The sequence below is a fragment of the Petaurus breviceps genome, unplaced genomic scaffold, assembly GCF_028583685.1.
Source record: "Petaurus breviceps papuanus isolate PSGF00001 unplaced genomic scaffold, PetGlider_PUasm1.0 90897, whole genome shotgun sequence".
NCBI classification, from domain to species: Eukaryota; Metazoa; Chordata; class Mammalia; order Diprotodontia; family Petauridae; genus Petaurus; species Petaurus breviceps.
Window position 1 is genome coordinate 523,986 of NW_027187374.1, and position 19,115 is coordinate 543,100.

Sequence of the window (19,115 nt, forward strand, 5' to 3'; positions counted from 1 at the left end):
ATATATATATATATATTCTTTGGGTCTTATTAGTCCACAACTAGTCTTTTTGAATAGGGTATATTCGAACATCTGTTGGAGTATAGGGCTAATAATGTTTCACCTTTTATGTGACAAAGATTATGATTAGTTTTTGTGATGGGTTAATCTGTGATTTTTCTGTTTAGTATTTAAAGTTCTTTGTATTGACAGTGTCTCAAGGATTTAAAGTGTTATGGCACTACAATCAAAAAGGAATTTTTTAGAGTGCTGGCTTTTTAAATGTTTGTACTGTTGGAGGCCCATACATACACTTATTGCAATTAGGGAGATTGCTCAGAATATTTTTAAAATTCTTTTTGATTGCTTTTCATTTTAGAATATCTTCGGTAGTAGAGTGGTAGCAAATTTTTTTATATTGAAGGTAGATTTGGTTTTCAGAAATATCCCTAGGCTTTGGAAGGGAGGGTGTTAGGGAGAGTGGAGGCAGGAGTGAGTCCCTAGAGTAATGGATTTTTTTTATGGCTACCTAACTGTGAACAATGGCTATATAAAAAAAGGAATTTATATATTTTTACATGTGTACATATGTATAACAATCCTCATTCCTTTTTAAAACCTATATGAGTGTAATTCAGTCTGTTTTCAGATTAACTGTTATCTTTCAATTGTTGCAAAAATAAATGCTTTTTGAAACTAATGTAATATTAGCTACTATATTTCATGATAAGCAAATTTTGAATCTGTGTAATGATGTTTGCTTTATAATTTTTGTTAACAAATTTATTAGTGTTTGCTTAATAAGTACCTCTTTCCATTGTTAATGATATGATATGCTGCTTTTTCAATCATTGAATCTTCTTTTTCTTGAATGATAATTCCATTTTTACCTCATAACTTTTAGCAAATTCAAAGTGCCATTACAGGCACACTCAGTCCCCAAGGGATAGTGGTGCCAGCATCAGCATTGCAACAAGGAAATGTAACTATGGCAACAGTGGCAGGTATGACACTAAGAAAAAGTGAATCCTTTTTATTTTATTAGATTGGGTGTTTTTAATATTATATAACTAAGAAATAACATCATTTTTCTCATTAATAGCTTTTATTTGTTAATTCTAGATGCAGCATTACTGAAATGAATGCTTGACTCTTGGGCTTTTTGTCTATCAAGTGTACTTTATGCAAAATGATTTTTTCAACTACTCAAAGCCTGAAAATCCTTAAGGTTTCCATAATTCTTAAAAATGTTATAAAAGAAAAACTATCCACCATTTTAAAATAATTTAGTTCCTAGAAAGACAATATAGCAAGCTAACTTCAGAGCCAAGAAGACTCTTGAATTCAGTCTTCCTTCTTATTTTCTGGCTTTGTGACTTTGGGAAAGTCAGTCTTTCAGAACCACCACAACAACTGAGTTGCAGTTCTACATTGATAGAGGGAATTCCTTTATTAGGAGTTCCTTATACCAAAGAAATAACAAGTCTTGTTTAAAAAAAAAAGGCTTCTATCTCTATTATTCTATTGATATCATCTGGAATTCAAATATGAAATGAGTTGCTGCCACTTTATAGAAAATACAATTAAATTAAAATGCATTCTTCTAACATTTAGAATACTATGAATGTTTTAATAGCACAACCAAAATGGATACAGAAAGACCAGCTTATTCTATTCTATTTCAAATATTTGTAGTATTGATTACAACTAACCTAAACTCCTTCATCCAAGATAATAGTAATTGTACTTTTCTACTTTTATATTTAGTAGGTTGACTGATAGCCATAGACCTATTTTGAGACTTTCTTTGTTGCCACAGCACTTATTCCTAGAAATAATAGGGACAGAATAGGTAGAGAAAGAAGTTGGAAAAAAGAAAAAGTTTGGGAGAAGAGTAAACAAGGTCATACAGAAAAATAATTCACCTAGAGTCTCTCTAGTCACTGGCAAGACAGGCATCTTCATTTCCTCAGTCAGTTGGAGACAGTGGAAAGCGCCCTGTTTACAGAGTTTGATTTCATTCCAGTCTTAGCTCTGCTTATTACTGGCTGTGTGGTCTTGGGCAGTTCACTTCTGCTTCTAAGATGTATAGGAAAGGAGGAGTTCCCACGGAGAATTCATGTTGTGCAGGGTTTTATTTATAAAGTCTTATGAGAAACAAGACTTGCCTCCAACCTCCTCAGTTCTCAGTTTGTGATAGTTGAACATTTGAAATATTTTGTATTTTTAAGGAATTATAAAGCAGGTGGGGGAAAGAGCTGTTTCATGCATTTTCTGTGGGAAAAGATATATGATCGGGGTTTAAATTCTACCTGTAGTAGGTACTCAATAAATAATTTTGTTAAATTACCTGATTTTAATTTAATTTTAATTTTTAAGTGTTCCATTAGCAATTTGCTGATGTATTAATATTGATTGATATAAAAGTGCTGCTTTGTATTAGAAATAGGTATTTAGGCAGTAGCAAAGCGAATCTTGTAAAGGAATGAACTTAACATTTTTTTTCCTTTGTAAGGTGGCACAGTATATCAGCCTGTTACAGTGGTCACTCCACAAGGTCAAGTTGTGACACAGGCATTGTCACCTGGAACCATTAGGATCCAGAATTCACAGGTGGGTTTAAGTCTCGTGGAAGGATGTGAAATTTGGTTTAATTTTTGGCTGGTGTGAGTGGAGTGTCAAAGGATTTAAGTCATATTATGGTGATTAGTATTACATCAGACTGAATTTCATGTATGAAATTTACCTGTGGTAAATATTAATTGGAAAGTATTACTGACAAGATTTCAGTTCATGTAGTCTGGCACTTTACAGAGCAGCTGTGACACTCCCAAGCACATGCTTTTAAAGCAGTTGCTAGTATAAGTAAGAGAATTGAACAGACTCTATAGTAAATAAATGTCTTTACTTTTTATTATTACTTTCTCTTAACTTTAAGGAAGTATTGGTGATAGAAAACTACTTTACAATGAAGTGATATTATTGAATAGTTTTGAGTTTTGATAAAGTTTAAATCAGAAACAAAGTTTATAGTTTTCAGCTTCTTGTATTAGAAACACTTATTTTTTGTGTATGTAAGAGGCAAAATGGCATAATGTATGGAGGACTAGCCTTGGAATCAAGACCTTGGTTCAAATCCTGCCTCAGACACAAATTGGCCAGAAAAATCATTTAATGTCTCAGTGCTCCAGGCACCTCTCAAAGACTATTCAGTTGCAGAGAAGGTGCCAATCCCCATGTCAGAAGAATTTCTCTGATGGTGTTTCCTGCACTGATGAAATTACAGTTCTAGTCTCCCCCATCATGTTTCCTTTAAGAAATATGTCTGTAAACACATAGTGTAATTACTCTTATGACAAACCTCTTATTTTAATTCCACATCTTATGAATGTTTATATTTTACCATATATAAAATTCTCAGGTTAGTTAAGAATCTAGTTTTAGAATAATGGGAAAGAATCCATAAGAGAAAAATGACAAATGAAGTAGAAATTATATTCTGAAAGTAGTTTTAAAAAGTTTAATTCAGGCTCATTTGCTGCATTGTTTAAAAGGAAGATTATAGCTGTCATTTGCAGGAGTTCATAAAGCAAAGCATATTCTCGTTGTATTGAGTGAAAACTTAAAATCAACTATCTCATGTAGTAACTATCTCATAGTAGCTGACTGTCAAATTTAGCTGATATTATTGGAGAAAGTATCCCACAAAGGTACATTTTTCAGTTGACTGAATCTTAATTTTAAAATTTTAACAATCACTTGTTTCTCTGCCTTCTTAAATTTACTTTAAAGTGCATTTAACTTTTTTTTTAATCCTTCACAGCTAAGCTGCATGATTTTCTATAGTCAGGGTCTGTTATGCCTCTGAACACTCTCAAGTCCTCCTTGGCTTTCACAGGGGAAAGGTGAAGGTATAGTTGAGGGAAATATCCTGGGAGTAAATTGTCTGCATTTGGTATTTTTGTGTTTGCTCCACAGCTCCCAGTAAAGCAGGGCTAGAGATGAAAACATTGCTCTGTGGTTGTGCTAGAATTAGGGTGAGCAATGATATACCATCATCACCTTTCCTTTCGTTCCTATGGCTGTAATTAAGGAGGTGAAGGGCTAGAGAGAGACACTCCATTTGAGTCAGCTGGTTATGATGGAGGTTTAAAACTGCCACTGCAAAAAAAAACAGTCCATTTGGCAAATGGTCAACAACTTGAGTTGGTCCTTAAAAAGTTCATTCATGTGCTTGATCAGGCCTTTTGCCTAAGAGAAAGACAAATGAAAAGACCTGGTGATTTTGTGTGATTTGACCCAATCTTGCATAGCTGTGTAGATGAAATATGTATGTGGCTATGCTAAGAAAGTGTAAGTGGAATGGGCAGAAGAAAAGCTATCGCCTAATACAAAACACTTGCCAGTTCTAGGCCATATGAATCCTCCAGTGGATGTGACTATCCCGGTCACAGAGCTAGGGCCAAGAAAGCTGACAGCCTGGTAAGTGTAGGATACTTCATCACAGGATAAAGGGATGATCCTCTGCCCACTTGAACGCTGCTTCCATGGCTAAAACAGATTGGCCAACTGAGAGAAGAAAATGGCAAGAATGAGGTTTCCCAGAGCATAATTCTGTTGCCCTGAAGGAATATGGCAGGGGTAGGTTTTAATACTGACATTGACCCACTCAAGGACCTAAGTTGTAGGCTTCATCAACAAAGTTTTGCCATTAGTCTTCCTTAATAGTCTAGCTATTGAGTATCCAGACTTCTGACCATTTATGAAACCCATAGTAAGACCCCAATAATCCTTGTAATTGAAAACTTGTTCCTTCCCTGTTTTCAAATAGGGTAGCCTCACAGGCTATTTAGGTGGGCTAGAGTTTCCCCACCAGGAGAACTACTTCTTAGGGACTCAGCTAGAAACTAGGTTGTGTGTAACAGAGGGGATCAGGAGTGTAATAGAGAATCAGAGGAGACAGTCTCGCTGGAAATGTCTGAAGTGTCCAGATCTTTATAAGGAGGCATCCAAGTGGCTAGAGCTGATAATGGTAAGGAAAGGGACCCAATGAAGACATTATTATCAGGAGTAAGTTCTCAATTAGCACCTACTTTGTGGAGAAACAGATGCTCATGGGCCTGGTTTTGTCACATTCTTGAACATATCATTTGTACTTGGCAGTGGAGACTTCCTGGGTTATGCCAATCCTATTAGAGTCAGTGTCTTGCATAACCTTCTTTAGTATGAGAATATTTAAGCAACAAAACAATATGTCCATAGATTAGGTATTGCCTGTAGCATATGCCCCATAGCATATTGGATGCCCAACAGCATCAAAGAGGTACCTCTCAAAGGTAGGCAACCTCAGGAAAGAGTGGCTCTAGAAACCCAAGGGCTATCAGTTTGAGCTCCTATAGGGATCTACCACAGACTCTATTTTGATTGTAAATTGAGGCACTAACTTTCAGGCTTTTAAAGCCTTTTTGATCATAGGGACCCAAGAGAAGGGCATGCTGAACAGTTTCCTTAATGTCCTCTAGGGCAGAGGACTGTTTAGGACACCAAATGAAGTTGGCAGATTTTCTAATGATCTTATAAATGAGGGAAAGGGCACCCAAAAGGAGAACATGGGTCTACTAAAACCTAAAAAGTATTAAGTGTTAATTCTTCTTTTTGTGTGACAAGATAGCCAAGGTCTGGAATTTAACCTGAACAGAAGTGAATGTGGGCTAGGTGTGCCTCTCCATTGCATTCCCCAGATTTTTCCAACCTGAAGGACCCCTCTATCTTCCAAGGCTTGTTTGATTTTCAATCCCACAAGAGCAAAGATGAGGAACTACTTCAAAAATGGCAGTGTGAGTAGTTACAGAGGAATATTCACCTAGTACAACATCATTATAATGATGGAAGGGAACCAGGGTAAAAGGGGCTTTCTCTCTAAATTATACTGGACAGTACAGGAGAGAATTTAGGTACTCCTGGGGGAGTACCATAAAAGTATATTTGGTCCCTACCAAAGTAAACGTGGATCGTTTTTGACTGCTCTAGGTGATAGGGACAGAGAAAAAAATGCTTGCCAGGTTAATGACACTATAGCAATCATCTGGGGCCTGGCTGACAATCTCAGTAACTGCCACCATGTCAATGACTTTGAGGAGGACTGTACATTGTTCACCTTCTAATAAGGCCACCAACTCTTGTCTGCTTTCCACATTAACCAAATAGGGTTGTTGTAGGGGGGTGTGGTATGGCAGAAAACTGCTCTTTTGTGCTCTGCTATGTCCTAGTCACCATTGTCCCTGGGGACTGCAGTATAGCTCAGTGTTAATGATGCAAAGGATAGAGAGGTTTCCATAAACTTTAACTTCTGTATTGGGCTTGGCTAACCTAACTGGGACCACCCTACCATGAACCCAACAAATCCATTCCCACAGTGCATTCAAGCTGATTTACAGCTTTGATAGGGGTGTGTACTCCTGATCCCACCTCTATCCCAGCAGCGGTCTTTGTCCCTAATGTGGTAGTTTTTCCAAAATCTCCCATTTTCTTGGAGGTTCCATGTTTCACCCAAGTGTACTTCTAGGGACTTAGTCACCTGAATTCCTTTAGAATAGCTGTCTAACTAGTATTAGACTCCTTCAGGGGTCTGATAAATTTGATTTTGAGATATCTAATATCTATTTGACCCTCAAAGATCTGAATCCCATTTTCTGCACAGTAAACTGTCATGTTAGCATAAGACCTCTAAACCCTCCTTAATCTAGTAGTAAGAACCAAGCATGTTTGGGAACCTTGGCCACCTCATTCCTAACAATTTGAATCTCATAAAGACAGGATACTGGGGCATTGAAGAAATCCAGCAAAGCACCACAGTCAATCCCTCCCCTTCCTGTCTTTTCTCCTGGTATTTCCTAACCTGGGTTCTATCCTGGTAGCCATCAGTCTCATTACTGAACATGTGTTTTAATAATCAAGTACATAATTCCTCCTGTTCTTCGGAGAGCAATATTGAATGGTTCTGCTTGAACTAAGAGAGACCCACCCTATCTTTGGCATTTAGGAGTATATCTGTGCAATCCTGGATCAGTGACTGCTTCCAGGGAGGAACACTGCCTAGGAACTTAGCCCTAGTGGCCACTAAGGCTTTTAGTTTGAAAGGAGATGGGAGCTTCTTCAGACAGACAGTAGGGTATGCTTAATTGAAAATCCCCAACTTTTTAAAACAGAGAACACCTTCCTAATTCTGTATTCACAATTAGGTAAGCAGAGAATTCACTTTCGGGAGCCAACCTTGCCTGATTCCTTCTCAAACTTGATGAAACAGACATGAAGTTTTTCCATCTCTTTTTTTTAATGCTATCTTAAACAGTATATGGCATCAAAATTTCCTGGCAACAGGGAATCCTCATTTATTGCTTCCAACTTTCAAAATCTGTCTTTTTTGAACAAATTTTCACGGGCAGCCCCTGTTGCCCATAAGTGAATCACATGTAAGGCCTCCTCTAGCTGGCAATATTTGATCTTCAGACAACTAATTTCCTAAGTAATCTCTAGTCTTTTTCATTTCAGGACTCACTTTGGTGTAGTGACTAGGTCTATCCTCCAGGTCCCAGTCTGAGGTAGGGTGGGGACTAGGGTTAAGTTTGTGTTTTTAGCATTGCTTTGCTGAGATTGTGAGTGTTACCGCTGCTCTTTTTTTAGTTTATCTGAAGCATAGTTATTTCTGCTCTAGCCTCTCATTTTAATTCTGTGATTATTTGTTTTAAATGTAAACAAAATGTTGGATTCTCTTTTCTCATTATTATTATTATTATACCTTTACCTACTATTATCCCTTCCCCTTTACTTCCCAACAATACTCTTCTATCCAGTATCCCTGGCCCCTTGCTATTTCATGAACAAGATACTCTGTTTTTTGGCCCTGGGCATTTTCTTTGATTGTCTCCCTGGAATGCTCTCTCTCCTCATCTTTGCCTGCTTACTTCCCTGGCTTTCTTTAAGTCCCAACTCAAATCCCATCTTCTACAGGAAGCCTTTTTCAACCCCTCTAAATTCTACTATCTTTCCTCATTTTAATTATTTTCTGTTTATCTTGTATATAGCTTGTTTGCATTTGTTTGTTTGCTTGTTGTCTCCCTCATTAGATTGTAAGCTCCTTGAGAGCAGGGACTTTCTTTTGCCTCTTTTTGTATCCTCATTGCTTAGCACAGTGCCTGGCACATAGTAGGTAGTTAATAAATGTTTATTGACTGATGATTTTGCTATCTTCTGTTCCATAGGTAAATTCATTACGTTAATATTCATGGCTATAATGGTTAATTGTATATTTCCTTTTAACATATCCTCTTATATACTTCCCTCTTTCCTCCCCCCCCCCCACTTTACATAGAAGAATGTGATAAAAGTGAAGCAATGTGACCAACCCTTGAGATCTGTAATTGAAGCTATCTGCTTCCATTCCACTGGCCCTTCCTTTCTTTTCCTTGCCATGATTCCATTACTAGTTCTTACACTCTTTTCCCCCTTCCAATCCTCCCTTTAAAGCTGATGTTTGTTTTATTTGTTACTATTCCTTCCCCACCTTTTTCTTTTAGAGTAGTTGCTTCTAACTCTTATCCTGACTAGGGTTCCTTAGTACTTAAAACTCTTTCTTTCTAGCATTGATTGAGCTATTGCAGATTGCATTGTTTTATTTTTTACCTAAAAGCTCTGGTTTTTGTCTGTGACATTCATGAGAATTTTCATATAGAAGTTTCTTTCAAGAGGTGACTGACTGATTCTTTATTTTTTAACTTTATCCTTGGGTCCTAATAAATAAAGACAATAATAATAGCAGTCATTTATATGGTACTTTATGCTAGGCACTGTACTAAGTACTTTATAAATATCTCATTTTATATGGGCAATTTTTAATTTATGATTTCTTGAAATATAATGTGCTTATGAGCATGGTTTTTAAGAAATGTGATGATTCTTAAATTTTCTCTCCTTGATCTGTTTTGCAAGTAATTTCTTTTTGATAGTAGACACCTTACACATTCTTCTATTCTTTTGGTTTGATTTTTTTTCTTTTCTTGTCTAATGGAATCATTGAATTCTGTGTGATCCATTCTGATTTTTGTAGAGTCTGCTATGCGGACATGGTTTTCTTCCTTGTGTTTTAAGCTACTTATTCCTTCTTCTATTTCTTTTCTCCAGAGCTCTTATTTCATCTATAATCCCATTTTTTGTTTCCAGGTACTTCTTTCATCCTTGTTACAAAGTCATTTTTTTTTAATCTGAGCCTCTGTTTGCAGTTGTGAAGTTACTCTCTATTTCTGCATTTGTCTCTTGGGTATCTTCTGATCCGTAATGGTGCTTCATATAGTGTTCACTATCTCTGATTATGCATATCTTTAGCCTTATTTTTTGAGTTGGGACTTTGTACCAAGGCCAGACTCTGACTCTTCCTACATTCTTGAATGATCCTGATTTTGCTTTCCTAAATTCTTTCTCCTGGCTTCCACTTTCCTTGGTGAATCTGCATTCACTGTTGCTAGGCTTTGTTGTGGTTGGTCAGAGCTCTGGAGTTAGCTAGCCTCAGTTAAGCTACTTCCATGATCGTTCTTCCATAGGCCTTCTTCCTTCTCCTATCAGTCAGCAAGGATTATAATAAATGCTTACTAGCACAGTTAAGTCACTGCCTTGAATTTCTGGCCTCTTTTACCTACAATACAGCTTATCTGGTAGGATCCTTATTCCATTGTCCACAATTTCTGACTGCCCTTTTTAGACACTGGATGAAGAAACTTACTGATACTTTTCTTCAAAAGTCTCAACCATTGTTCATCTTGGTGCTCTTTTTTAGATTAACGCTAGAATAAAAGTGAAAGAACTGTGCTTATCTATCTGCTCTTAAACCTTTAGCTGGAAGCACAGAATTTCATTCTTGAGAACTTTCAATTTTGTGGGAGTCTGAGTGTTCTGTAGAATTTTAGGTCATGGAATTCTGCCTTTCCTTTTTCTGAACATCTTTTATCCTGCCTCCCTAAAAAATGTCAGACTACTCCCAGCTTTCAGTATATCACAGAAATACTTTGCTGTATCATAAAGTTTAAGAAGGATCAGTTACTTCATTTCTATCATAGCGACTAAGTTCATTCTCAGATCCAGAACAGAAGTTCTGTCTTCCACTTTTTGAAGGACAAAATTATAATTAAAATGAGTTAAGAAATTATTAGCTGCTCTTCTGTGAGCAGAGATGTCCATATAACTGAAGCCCCAACTTCCTCATCATTGTGGCCTGCAAGATATGTTGTCTGTTTCACAAATTCTCCCCCATTTTCTCTTTCTCTTCAGGTGGTTTGTACTGCACTCTGGCAGTATTGCCTCAATATTTCCTCTGTTGATTTTCATACAAATTTTTTGTAACATTTCTCTTTTCTTTCTGCTTCAGCATTTTTTTAGATAAGTATATCCTTTATAGGATATAAAGCTGTTTGTTCTGCTTTCCTTCTTTCCTCTTCCTTCTGGTTTCCTCTTCCAGCACTATAATCCAGCCTTACCAAATCAACCAAAACTGCTCTCTCCTAAGTTACCAATGCTCAATTGTCAACCCTAATAGTTAACTTTTTTCATCCTCATACTTCTTGACCTTTCTGCAGCCTCTAACACCTGCTCACTTTCTCCTCTTTGATACTCTCTTCTCTCTAGGTTTTTGGGAAACCACTCTCTCCTGGTTGTCCTTCTACCTGTCTAATTGCTCCTTTTCTGTATTCCTTTGTTGGATCTTCAGTCCTACCACCTCAAAGCTTTATCCTAACTCCTCCCAGCCCTTCCACTGTGGGCATGCCTGTTCCATAGGCAGCAAACTTCCTTTAGTCTTAAATCTATTCCTCTTCTACTCTTTCCATCTACTATCTCTTACTGAAACCTGGCCTCCTCATGATTATAAGGCCTCCCTGGCCACCCTTTCCAATACTGGCTACATCTTCACATACTCCTCAGCTCACCTTGCTCCCCATTACCACTTAAGGGTTCTTCCCCTTCCATCATCACTCAGTAACCTCTCTTCCTTTGAGGTTCAAACTATTAATATCTACCACCTAATCAAAATCCTAGTAGTTGTTGTCTACAGGCCCCAAAGTGACTCCCCTTCCTTCCTCATTGAGTTAAATTCATTGCAGTTTTTCACTCCTACCCACTCCTACCCTCATACTAGAGAACTTCAGCTATCATATTGATTCTCCCTCACCACTTAGTTCCTCAACCTACTTACCTTCTATAAAGTATTCCTCCACCACACCTCAGCCACACACAAAGATGTTCATACATGTGATCTTATTATCACCTACAAATGTACAACCTCCATGTTCAAGAATTCTGAAATTCTTTTATCCAACCATAATCTATTGGTTTTTCACCACTCCCTCTGCCCTTCTCTTACAAAATCCTGCTCTTTATCTGCATCATAAATTCCAGTTCTTTGACCCCTAAATCTCTCCCAGGCCATCTTTTCCACACTAGCCACTCTCCTCTTTTCTTCATCTTGACTTCTTGGTGAACCAGTTCAATTTTGCACTGTCTTCCTCTCTTGAATCTCCTGTCCCCTTATATTGCTAATTATGCCCAACCAAATCTTAGCCTTGGATCACTCCCACCATATGATGCCTTCCTGTACATGTGCTGATGAAGGAAGGTAGAAAAAAAATCATGCAACCATTCTGACTGGGTTCACTACAAATTTGTGTTATTTACCATTAACTGTACCTTACTGCTGCTAGTCAATCCTTTATCAACTCACTATCCCACTCAACAGAGATTGTTCTTTTGAAATGTTTATTCTTTCCTTTTTCATTATAGATCATATTCACTTTCAACTTTTTCCTTTTTCCAGCAAAGCATCCCTTTTAACAAAGATTAACAAATGAAATACAAAAAGTTCAGCAAAATCAACCAGCACAGCTGTGTTTGACATTATGTGAATTTCACACTCATATCCTTCTACCTATGCAAAGGAAAGAGGAGGTTCATTTTAACATTCCAAGGCCAAATCTGGTCATTACAATTACATATCATTCAGTATCATTTTATTGTTCTGTTTATATCATAATCATTCTGTATTTTGTTTTCATGATTCTGCTTACTTTATTTTGTTTTCATATTTATGCTTCTCTTAATTCTTAATTTTAGTTATTTTTTATTCACTGACCACAGTTAAATATTTTCTACACAAAAAGGTGCTCCTTTGAATTTTATTGTATATTAGAATGTTTATTTCTTTCTCTTGTCCTCATAAACCTAGCAATCATTTCTAGATTCTTTTTGACAGTATCATTTGTGCCCATTACACTCACCAGAAAGTAGGCAGTAATTATCTGTTTTATTAAGCCTCAGAAAATTCTTTGTCATGGTCTAGATATGTGTCCTGGTAAGAATGAATGAAGGATTTATGCAAGCATGAATGAACGAATGAATCAAAAATGTCTACCGTCAGTACAACGTTATGTTAAAAAACTTCTACTGTTTTCAGAACAACAAATATCTGCCATATTATTCTTTTAACAAGGATTTTTTAGTCATTACCCCTTGTTTATTCTGTTTGTACAGAATACCTTTGCTATTCACCTAATAGCTTGTAGGGTGGGGCACCTGCAGCCTTGGGGCCACATGTGGCCCTCTAGGCCCTGAAGTTGACTGAATTTGACTGAATCCAAACTTTATAGAACAAATCCCCTTCATAAAAGGATTTGTTCTATAAAACTTGGACTCAGTCAAAAGGCCACACCTAAGGACCTAGAAGGCCACAGGTTCCCTACCATTGCCATCAATATATATCATCATTCCTTGAAGGACAAGCACCTGCTTCCTCCTCTGAGGGTCCTTCCTTTTAGCTCCAGGTGGTCAGTGATCCTTCTTTTCTTCTCTGTGTCTCATTCTTCATCACTTCAGCCTCCTAGCATGCCAGTTTTCCCTTCTGCCTTTTCAGATCCTTTTCCTTTTTCCCTCTTCATTTTCACACTGAAGAAAAGCTTCAGTTTTTCACATTCTCCTTGCTAACGTAATTAGTAGTGAGAGATTTCAGGAGTTCCTCCACCTTCTAGAAGGGAGATCTGCCTGCCTGCACTTGAACAGAGATACTAGTCACTTAGCCATGAAAGAAATACACACATTGCTTATTTATGCATTCTCACTGTTCTCCGTACTTTGTACTGCCCTGCCTCTGACACCTATGGGCTCTGTGACCTTGGGTTTGATGTGGATATCCCTTTAATACTATAAGCTAATGCTGTCAAACTCAAACAGAAACAGAGGATACTGCAGTGAAGTGGTACAGTGGACAGAGTGCTGGGCCTGGAGTCAGGAACACTCATCTTCCTTAGTTCCATTCTGGCCTCAGACACTTACTGGCTGTGTGACCCTGAACAAATCACTTAACGAGTTGGAGAAGGAAATGGCAAACTGCTCCAGGATCTCTGCCAAGAGAACCCCAGATGGGGTCACAGAGTTTAGGAGAGGACTGAAAGACAACTGAACAACAACAGCAGACTGTGCATAAGGATCCCTGTGGGTCACACATTGACTTGGCTTTAATATCTAACAATATGTTTTATTGTATTTAGTTTGTTAGATATCTCTCAGTCTGTTTCAGGCCTCACTCAGGAGTGTTGTAGGCCACATTTGGCCCATGGGCCTCAAGTTGGGCACATTTACTGTCAGTTACAAAGAAAGTGTTGACCTGCATTGGTACAGGGAGTTTTGTAGTCTAGGAATTCTCTATATCATTACATCATATTTTGTTTGAATTGACCAATATCTGTCTTTTTACCTTTCCTCCATCACCACTCTTCCCCAGTCCCTCTCCCAATCCCCCAAAGTTAAAGAAAAACAAAACCCATTACAAACATGTATAGTCAGTCAAAACATATTTCCACATGAGCCATGTCCAAAAAAATTTCTCTTTCTGCATTCTGAGTTCTTTATCTTTTTATCAGGAGACAGTAACATGTTTCATCATTAATCCTCTGGAATCCTGGTTGGTCATTACACTGATTCAGCCTCACACTTGTAATGATACTTTTTTTTATCCAGTTTCCCAACTTATGGGGGCATCCTGCAGACCCTCATTCTTTGCTACCTCCAAAAGAGCTATAAATATTTTTGTGTTTAGAATTTCTTTTGCTTAGGACTAATACCTCCCTTAACCTATCCTGTCCCACTCCCCATCCCCCTACTTCATTTCCCTCTTTTCCTTCTTTCCTTCTTTTTTTCCCTATGGAGTGAAATGTATTTTTGTACCTAACTCTGTGACTATATATGTGTATATGTTATAGTTGTCCTTCTTTCGTTTAGTTTAGGTAAGTGATTTTTGCATTTTATAGTTTTTTTGGAATGAAATTTCTTTATTATTGCTTCTTGAATTTTTAAAATTATATATGGAATATATAAAAATGCTGTTGACTTTTGAGGGTTTGTTTTGTAGTCTGCAACTTTGCTCAAGCTGTTGTTTCAATTGGTAACTTTGCTGATCATGTTATAAAAGAAACCACAGACCAAAAAATCTCCCCAAAACCAAGAAAAATAAAGTAACGAAAAAGTCTGCTTCGATCTGCATTCAGACACGATCACTTCTCTCTCTGGCAGTAGATAGCATTTTTCACCATAAGGCCTTCAGATTTATTGAATCGTTGTATTGCTGAGAATAGCCAACTCATTCACAGTTACCTTGTAGATCTTATTTCTTCCCTCATCTTTTTTATACTGTGCCTCATTCTTGGAATTATCAATTCCTGCAGGGTAGAGAAGATAAACATATTTCCCCATCGTAGGAATTTTTCTGTGTCCCTGATTGTACAGTTTGTTATTAACTCCTGTAGTTAACTCCATGATAATTTTTTTTCCCTAATTGCCATGAAATCTTATTTCTGCATTCATCCCTCCAACTCTTTGTCATTTGTCTTCAGAGGCTCTGATTCCTCTTCTGAATCTGGATTCTGTCCATGGAGGTATAACACTCTCTCAGCCATAGTGGTTATGGCTATGCACGAAAGCACTGCAGATTGTACATATGTTAAGTTCTCTGTTCTTCATTATAGTGTATCTCTCTCCTCCCAGTGAAACCCTTCCCACCACTGAATTGAGATTTTAAGCCTGTTTCAGTCCTTCCCTTTGCTTCTCTTCTTTAATATTGTCCTTCTAATCATCTTTCTATCATTTGTTCTCTATTATTTTGTTTTGTCAGTGAGATTTGCCTCCTTGGATTCAAATTTTCCTATTCTATTGATTAGCTCTGCTTTATAGGCCATAAATTTTACCATCATAATTATTATTTCTTTCTTGAGTCATTTGGGAACATCCTGCTCTTAATTTATGCCTTTTTGGAAATGCACAGCTTCATCCACTATTTATCTAGTGTTGATTTATTTTACTTTATCTTATAATATTTATTCAACAATGTTTGGGCTCATAATCTGGAACCCATATTCTTTTTTGTTATTAATTTCATTTCTATTTTTTTATTTGTTCATGCTCAGTACTTTTAGCTTAGTTTTCTACCTTCTGAGATCTCTGGTAGATTCAATCTTGTGCATTTTTAAAGAGGACTGGACAAATGAACATTTGTGTTTTTTGTGACCTATATCTTATTACCAAGGTTTTAATGAGTCTTACTCTTGTTGATGAATATCCAGCATAAGAGACACAGGAAGTCTATGCCATCTCACCTAGCCAGGACTTTTTTTTTTTTATATTTTCTGATTCCACATTCAAATTACTCAGTGCCTTTTCTTCCACACTTTTTCCACTTCTTTCTCTTTTCCTTTTTTAGATTTTCTGCAACATAGAAAGCTTTACTAGCTGTGCCTCAGTCTTCCAGGACATTCTTCCCATCGTCTGCTTGTCCTTTTGGTTTAACATCTCCTGAAAGTGTGGAAAGTAGTCACATTTGTTCTATGGATAGAGATGGCAAGTCCACGTTTTACAGAACAAATCCTTTTATTAAGGGGATTTGTTCTGTGAAATTTGTATTCAATCAAAGGGTTGCACTTGAGAACCTAGAAGGCTGCATGTGACCTTGAGGCAGCAAGTTCTCCACTTCTAGGCTCCAGGAAATTAAGCTGAAGCTGTTGAAGAGTACACAGAAGCCTTTAGTTCAGCACTTTTATCTTTCTCTTTATTAAACTTAAAGGATTTTTTTTAAACTAGGAATTGCACTATAGCCTCTATTGAAGTATCGAGGTAACCTTCCCATCTTTAGTCAATTTGCAATAAGATACAGATTTTTTAAGGAAGATATGATATCTGTCTCTTTGAGTTCCATAGTACAGATTCATCTAACTCTTGATTTGAGTCTACACAGTAATTGTTGAAAAGCTGATTTCATTACTGGCTCATTTTGTGTCTTTGATGGGATGGTAATAACCACCCCATTAAGTTTAGAGAAAGGAGGTTCTAGTGGTAGAATTGGGTTTATAGTCTCTTTTGGATATTCTATCTCTGAGCATCTCAATAAATTATTGGCATTGTTAAGAGGAATTGTTTTTTTGTGGTACCTGGAGAACAGCTAACATTGAAGGTTTTTGTTTCACAGCTGTTTTTTCATCCTTTTTTGAAGGTTTAGAAGAAAAAGAATTTTCAATAATCTCTACCAGCGTTCTTCTACTTTTTCATTATTGTCAGTAATATCTGCCAGTTTGAACTCTAGTTTATTCTCATTCTGTAGAATATGCCCCAGAATAACTTTTTTCAACCACTTTGCTGCCTTCTTTATAATGCTTTTAATGGAGGGATTTGACTGGATTTCTGTGGCTGAAAGTCCTTTAAGTATCCATGCTTTGTACAAGATTGGTTACATTTCCAGGTTTATTCTGCTTGACAGAAAAATTTTCATACTTGGTTTCTGTCTCTTAATCTTCTTTAAAAAATTATCCTGGGGGGCAGAGTCAGGATGGCAGAGTAGAATCAGGACCTCCCCGCTGCTCCAGCTTACACCTTCCCCAATCCATGTAAAAAGGGGACTCTAAACAAACTTTGGAGCTGCAGAACCCACAAAATGACACAGACAAGCTAACTTCCCACTTAGGACAGCCCAGAAGGCCAGCAGGAATCGGCCAGCGCAGCACTCTGGGAGCCGAGCCCAGCCCCACACCGAGGCTTTAGGCCCAGGGCAGGCCTGACCAGCTGCCGGCCAGAAGGACCCCACATCAGCAGCAGATTTATCAACACATAGATGCAAAAGAAAAAGTGAGAGGTCAGTGCAGTATGGACTTTGGGACCCAGTAAGTGGGAGTGCGTGGCTTTTGCTCCCGGGGTGAGAAGCCGCTGAGATGCCAGCACAGCCAGTCAGCGCCACGTGGCAGCTTCAGCTCCTGGCCTGCAGAGTGTAGGGGGACCAAGCACCAGTCTGAGGGGTAATCGCTCTTGCTTTAACCTGCTTGGATCTGGATTGCAATCTAGGGTGGAGGTCCTGGGGTGTGTGTCCAGCTTGCCAGAGCATGTGGAGACCTCAGAGAGGGCACCCATCTAATACCTCTGGCAGCTGAGAAAACACCAGCGTTTGGGACAAAAGCTCCCCTGTCTTGTGGCAGAGACCTCCTGTGGCAAAAAGCCCAGGGGTCAAGTGACGGAGGGGCAACATGACCAGGCAAAGGAAGCAAAGCAGACAGAAGATTCCAACATTAGACTCCTATTTTGGAGACAAAAAGGAGCAAAGCATGGAACAGCAGGAAGACAGTGAAGTCAGAACTCCTGTACCAAAAGCTTCAAAGGAAAATATGAGCTGGTTACAGGCCATAGAGGACCTTAAGAAGCAGATAAGAGAAGTAGAGGAAAAATTGGGAAGAGAAATGAGAATGATGCAAGAATATTATGAAATGAAAGTCAGCAGCCTGACTGAGGAAAATAATACTTTAAAAAATAGACTAACTCAAATGGCAAAAGAGGCTCAAAAAGGCAATGAGGGGAAGAATGCCTTAAAAAGCTGAATTTGCCAGATGAAAAAAGAATCTCAAAAGCTCACTGAGAATTAGATTGGAGCAAATGGAAGCTAGTGACTTTATGAGAAATCAAGATACAATTAAACAGATCCAAATAAATGAAAAAATAGAAGACAGTGTGAAATATCTCATTGGGAAAACCACTGACCTGGGAAATGGATCCAGGAGGGAAAATTTTAAAATTATTGGGCTATCTGAAAGCCATGATCAAAAAAAGAACCTAGAAATCATCCTTCAAGAAATTCTCAAGGAAAATTGCCCTGATGTTTTAGAACCAGAGGGCAAAATAGAGGTTGAAAGAATCCACTGATCACCTCCTGAAAAAGATCCCAAAAAGAAAACTCCTAGGAATATTATAGCCAGATTCTGGAATTCCCAGATCACAAAGAAAATACTACAAGCAGCCAGGAAGAAACAATTTGAATATTGTGGAAACACAATCAGGATAACCCAGGATCTGACAGCTTATACACTGAGGGATCAAAGGGCTTGGAATATGATATTCCAGAGGGCAAAGGAGCTGGGATTAAAACCAAGAAATCACCTACCCAGCAAAACTGAGTATCATGTTTCAGGGGAATACTCGGTCATTCAATGGACTAGAGGACTTTCAAGCATTCTTGATGAAAAAACCAGAGTTGAATAGAAAATTTGACATTCAGATACAAGAAGCAAGAGAAGCTTGAGAAGGTAAACAGGAAAAAGAAATCATAAGGAACTTATCAAATTTGAACTATTAACATTCCTACATGGAAAAATGATAATTGTAACTGATGATATATAGATATAGATATATATGATGAAATATATATATATGTCTATATTGGAGGATATACTGGCCTATGAATACATATGTGAATGTGTGTATATATGTTTACAGGTATACATAGATAGAGAGCACAGGACTGATTTAATAGGAAGGGATGATACTTAAAAGGTGAAATTAAGAGGTGAGAGAGGAATATAACGAGAGGAGATGGGGAAAGACAGAACAGGGTAAACTGTCTCATATAGAAGAGGCAAGGGAAAATGGTTCCAATGGAGAGGAAGAACAGGAAGGCAAAAAGGCAAAACCTTATTCTCGTTGAATTTGGCTCGGGGAGGGAATGAAATACACACTAAATAGGGCATCTCACCCTACTGGAGAGTAGGGGGGATGGGGATGAGAGGGGGGGATGGTGG

General features: G+C 37.8%; 1 protein-coding gene across 6 annotated transcripts in view; it reads left to right on the forward strand.

The window, feature by feature from the left end:
• Positions 1-19,115, forward strand: part of PKNOX1 (PBX/knotted 1 homeobox 1) — a 182,667-nt gene that overhangs the window by 122,838 nt on the left and 40,714 nt on the right. For all 6 annotated transcript variants that reach the window (XM_069074820.1, XM_069074818.1, XM_069074819.1 and 3 more), the window contains 2 exons: positions 884-983; positions 2,495-2,592. In XM_069074820.1, the coding sequence (XP_068930921.1) occupies positions 884-983; positions 2,495-2,592 (198 nt within the window). The remainder of the gene's footprint in view (positions 1-883; positions 984-2,494; positions 2,593-19,115) is intronic.